Source organism: Podarcis vaucheri, assembly GCF_965113315.1.
Source record: "Podarcis vaucheri genome assembly, chromosome: 1".
NCBI classification, from domain to species: domain Eukaryota; kingdom Metazoa; phylum Chordata; class Lepidosauria; order Squamata; family Lacertidae; genus Podarcis; species Podarcis vaucheri.
The window spans coordinates 133,466,447-133,471,055 of record NC_138759.1 but is presented as its reverse complement, the minus strand read 5'-3'; the positions used below and the strand labels follow the sequence as shown (position 1 = coordinate 133,471,055).

The window sequence follows — 4,609 nt, the reverse complement described above, 5'->3', positions numbered from 1 at the left end:
GGTGGAGACGCTCCTTCAGATATACTGGACCGAGGCCGTTTAGGGCTTTAAAGGTCAGCACCAACACTTTGAATTGTGCTCGGAAATGTACTTTTCAATATGTTTTAAAAATGACAACAATCTTAAAAAACACAGGTGAAATGGAGCAGAGTGGCTGGACAAACCCAGACAGATGGGTGGGGTATAAATAATAAATTATTATTATTATTATAGTATTATTATAATAATAAACTGCAACAAACCGATTTCATGGTTTACATGCAGCAGCAACTTCTAGCTCAGTTGGTAGAACATGAGACACAAGCTCATGGTCATGGGCAAAAGACCCCTGAGGGTTGGACAAGGTGACCCTCATGGTTCTTTCCAACTCCACAAAAAAAATCAACACCTGAACCCCCGTTTGGTCAATACTGCAGGCAGGCTGTCACTGAAGCCAAAGTTTCCTCCCAACAGATTATGGGCTCCTGCTCAGAATAGAGTCCACCCTCCAGTATGTAAGATTTGCATCTTACAAATAAGAAATAGGCACGGAAGGCAAGTTAAAAATGATAGGAGTGATTAACCCTGATTTTTTTATATATCCTGATTTCCTCTCCCCCCCCCTCCCCAAATTTCAACTGGTGCAGTTTTCAGTCTCTTATCTCCCAGCCTTTCAGCATTGGGGGGATTTTAATTCTCCCTAATTCTGTAGGGCCCCCCACATTTCTGGGGCTTCACCAAGGATCACATCCCACAAATGTCCTGACCCCACAAGCAGCTTATCCCCTGACTGATACATGCCAGGGACTCTGGTGTCTTGTCAGCAGCCACATTGACATTTGACTGTTTAGATTAGCACTTCAGGCAGTTGTCCAAACTGGGTTGCCACATTTTTTCCCCTGGCCCTGCTCCTATGCGTTGTATAGCTACCCCACCCCTTAACAGGTATGGGAAGCCTCTGAATCTCAGGGTTATGAGTTCACGTTCCATGCTGAACAAGATTCCTGCATTGAAGGCTACACTTCTATGATGCCTGGCACAGAGGAAATCTGATGCTGTAAGTGGAGCTGTGGGTTAAACAACAGAGCCTAGGACTTGCCGATCAGGAGGTCGGTGGTTCGAATCCCCGCGATGAGGTGAGCTTCTGTTGTTCAGTCCCTGCTCCTGCCAACCTAGCGGTTCGAAAGCACGTCAAAGTGCAAGTAGATAAATAGATACCGCTCTGGTGGGAAGGTAAACGGTGTTTCCATGTGCTGCTCTGGTTCTCCAGAAGCGGCTTAGTCATGCTGGCCACATGACCCAGAAGCTGTACGCCGGCTCTCTCGGCCAATAAAGTGAGATGAGCGCCGCAACCCCAGAGTCGGTCATGACTGGGCCTAATGGTCAGGAGTCCCTTTACCCTTTACCTTTAAGCCTTCACCTCTGGAGTGTGCGGTTAGGGTTGACACTTTCCCCATTCCCACCCTCCTTGGACTCACTCTCCCTAAACTGCATAGCAAGCACTTTAGACAATCAACACAATCTTAATAATCCCCTTGCCTCACAGCTTGGAGCAGGAAGCCTCCTGCCCATAGCTGTCAACCTTCCTTTTTTTGCGGGAAATTCCCTTATTCCAGCGCCATTTCTCACTGCTTCCCGCTGCTATCCCAGATTGTTAGATATCCCATAGACTGTCCCCGGGACAGTTGAGGCTGCTGATCCCTTATTGTCAAATCTGAAAGTTGACCGCTATGCTCCTGTCCCCTGGCAAGGGCATTGCTTGTGTGCAGGGAGGAAAGCACCCCCAGTTGAACTTTGACCTGACTGTATTGGTGCGCATGAGCAAGCCAGGGAAAAACAGGCGGCTGCTCCCTCCCAGCCTTCCTCTCCCTTCTGTCTGCCACATTCGTTGACACTCTTCTTCCAAGAGGGAGCGGCAGCCAGACAACTGGTTAAAAGCAGGGAGAGAGATGGCAAAATATTGGTTTTGGCCACCTGCCCAACTCCTAAGAAAAGCTCTACAGAGTTGGCTGAGTTTAGGAGGAAATCCTGCCCTTCCTGGTCAGAGAGAGGGCCTATTTTCCCCCGCTGCCTTCAGTCCTGGAATCATAGAATTGTAGAGCTGGAAGGGACCTCAGGTGTCATCTAGTCTGACCCTCTGCAAGGCAGGAATCCCCGCACCAAGCATTCAGGACAGATGGCCATCCGAGCTCTGCTTCCAAACCTGCAAGAAAGCATTTCAATGAAAGGACCGGAAGTGGTGACTTTGAAGGCCTTCGTATGCCAACTTCCCTGTTTCCTTCCTTGAGTGCAGGGACTGTATTTTCCATGGAAGCAGGACTCTCTTTTTTGCACCACTTTTAATGGTTCTGAGAGACACGGAGAAAAAGGACAAGCAGGACATTCCAGTGTCAAAAAAAAAAACCTGGGGTGGCTTTTGCAGTTCTGGAATTGTCCCCGGAAAAGCAGGGTCCGAGAGTTATATTGTCAGGCCATTTCACAGAAGAGCTCCTATTGCCTTAGCTGCTGTTATGTGTGGGGTTTGGGGAATGTGTGAAAACACTTATCCCCGTGTCTTTATAATGTCTGTAACAGTGATCTATAATTTCTTACATATAAATAATGAAAAATACAACTGATGATTTTTCAACCATTTCTCCCCACGCTCTTTCTTCTGGGGTGATCTGCTGCTAGCCTGAAAGGCATCTCTCCCATTGATCATCCAGCTGTAACTTCTCGTCCTGCGGCTCCCAGGATCTTCCTGCTGGATTCCCATGGATCGCGGGCTGACTGTCGAAAACCCCTACGCCAGCGTGAGCCTCCCTCGTGCTCAGCTCCCAGGCAGCTTCCTGAAGTATTACCTGGGCGAGGGCTGCACCCCAGACACGGTTCTCTCCGACCCCAGCAGCTGCTGCACTTACTCGGCGCAGGAGAAGGAGAGGGAGGCCGCGCCGCAGGGGGTGCCACCCAACTCCCCCTGGGGCACGCAGAGGATCTCGACGCAGGAATCGTGGGCCCAGCCCTACAACCCCTATGCCAGCCTCAAGATGCCCCACCAGGGCTCTCCACAACCCTTCCACTGGACGAGCCAGCAGGAGGGCTGCTGCTGCTCCTGTTTCAGAAAATGCTGCCCCTGCTGCTGCAGGAAATGCGCCTGTGTCATCTCCTAACTCTGCCGGCGTTCACTGGGGGTTGCTCCCAGTCTTCTCTCCAGGTGTCCCTCTGCAGGCGCACTTAAGGGTGCAGAGTGGGGCAGGAGCTCTCCCTGGACCCCTTTATCTTCTGCGTCTCTGAACTGGAGGTGGGTCAGGTGGATGGGAAGGTAGGGAGTTGCTGGCTACTTGGGTGCCAGAATTGAGGGCCTTGGGACCAAAATTGGGCCCTCTAGTGCTTTGTAAGAGCACCCATCACCTCAGTCCTTTGGAGGCAGAGGTTGCCAAACCCCAAACCTGTGGAAAGGCTGGTCTGGGGCAACTGGTCGCCAGGGTTCCCTTTCGTTATGGGCCAAATCAGCTGCTTCGAGGGGGACTCTGCCTCCCCTTCCGTCTCCTCTCTTCCTCTCCAGCACAGACTCGTTTTTTCCACATTCCCATGAGCTTTCTGCTCTGTTCTTCCCTTATCCGAAGTGAAAGGAGCTGCTGTGGTTGCCTTTCTGGGCATGAGGTGACAGAACATTCCTAGGACTCTCACACCAAAGATCGCTTTGTGGGCCAAAGCAGCCGTGCCCTTCAGCCTCCATTGGCAGCACCACTCAGCCTCAGCTCCCCATATTTGGTGCCCGGTCTCTCTCTTCCTCCTCCTCTGCCACTGCAAAGGCTTCCTAGTGTCCCTTGGAAGTAGGGTGGCCGTCTGTGGGAACTGGCTGCTTTGTGGAGGGCAGGGAGCCACACACCAACTGCCTGGGGTCACAAGGCTGGGAAATATATTCTGTTGCCAAGTAAAAGAACCTCAGAGGATCCTCACCGTTGCCTGGATGCTGTGCTCTTAACGGTTCGTAATAAAGAAACAGAAGACAAAGGAAAATATATCCACTATTCTTCTTTTTAACTCTTGCACACTGAAAGCGCCCTTGAGGAGGCGGGTTGTTCTTCATGTCTTTTCTTTTATTATTGAAAAAGGATGCCTATTTCTGTGGAAGTGGCACTTGAATTCCTGGAAGTGGGGACTGCCTGCTTTAGCTCCTGGCTTGAGCAGGGTCAAGCAAGAATTGCCTTCCATGGGGTGGAGTTGGGGGTGGTGCTTGTGAAGTTCACAAAAGGCCCTCTCTTTCCACCTGGTTGGAAGCTGGTCAGGTTGCCCGGGGGGGGGGGGGAGCAGGGCTGCCCACACCCCTCCCCACAAAATAGCCCTGCTGGAGGGCTTCCTGTGTGATTTCCCCCAACCTCCCTGTACTGAAAGAATGGTTCTCCCTGGACCAGGGTGGGGTGGGGTGGGGGCGGCCAGTCTTGGCCCTGCTTACTCACCCCCCCCCCGGTTTCCTAGTTCTCTGGGGAGTTGTGGTCCTGAGGGCACCAATTTGGTGCAGACCCAGAGATGCTTCACGAGCTGAAAGCCATTGTGACTGGGGGGGGGTGTACCCAAGGCAGTCCTACCATCCGCTGTCTGGGTGCATTGGAGGCCAGTTTGCACAAACTAGGTGCCAGTGGCTGCA

At 51.7% G+C, this 4,609-nt stretch overlaps 1 protein-coding gene across 1 annotated transcript; it reads left to right on the top strand.

Moving 5' to 3' along the window:
- The first annotated feature begins 2,614 nt into the window (after positions 1-2,614).
- CYSRT1 (cysteine rich tail 1) lies at positions 2,615-3,981 on the top strand. Its single transcript, XM_082210468.1, has one exon. The coding sequence runs from the start codon at positions 2,733-2,735 to the stop codon at positions 3,126-3,128; it is 396 nt and encodes a 131-aa protein (XP_082066594.1). The 5' UTR covers positions 2,615-2,732; the 3' UTR covers positions 3,129-3,981.
- The last annotated feature ends 628 nt before the right edge of the window (positions 3,982-4,609 follow it).

What these genes read in the sequence shown, in the direction of transcription:
- CYSRT1 (XM_082210468.1), top strand. Translation starts at nt 2,733, where the DNA reads ATGGATCGCGGGCTGACTGTCGAAAACCCCTACGCCAGCGTGAGCCTC.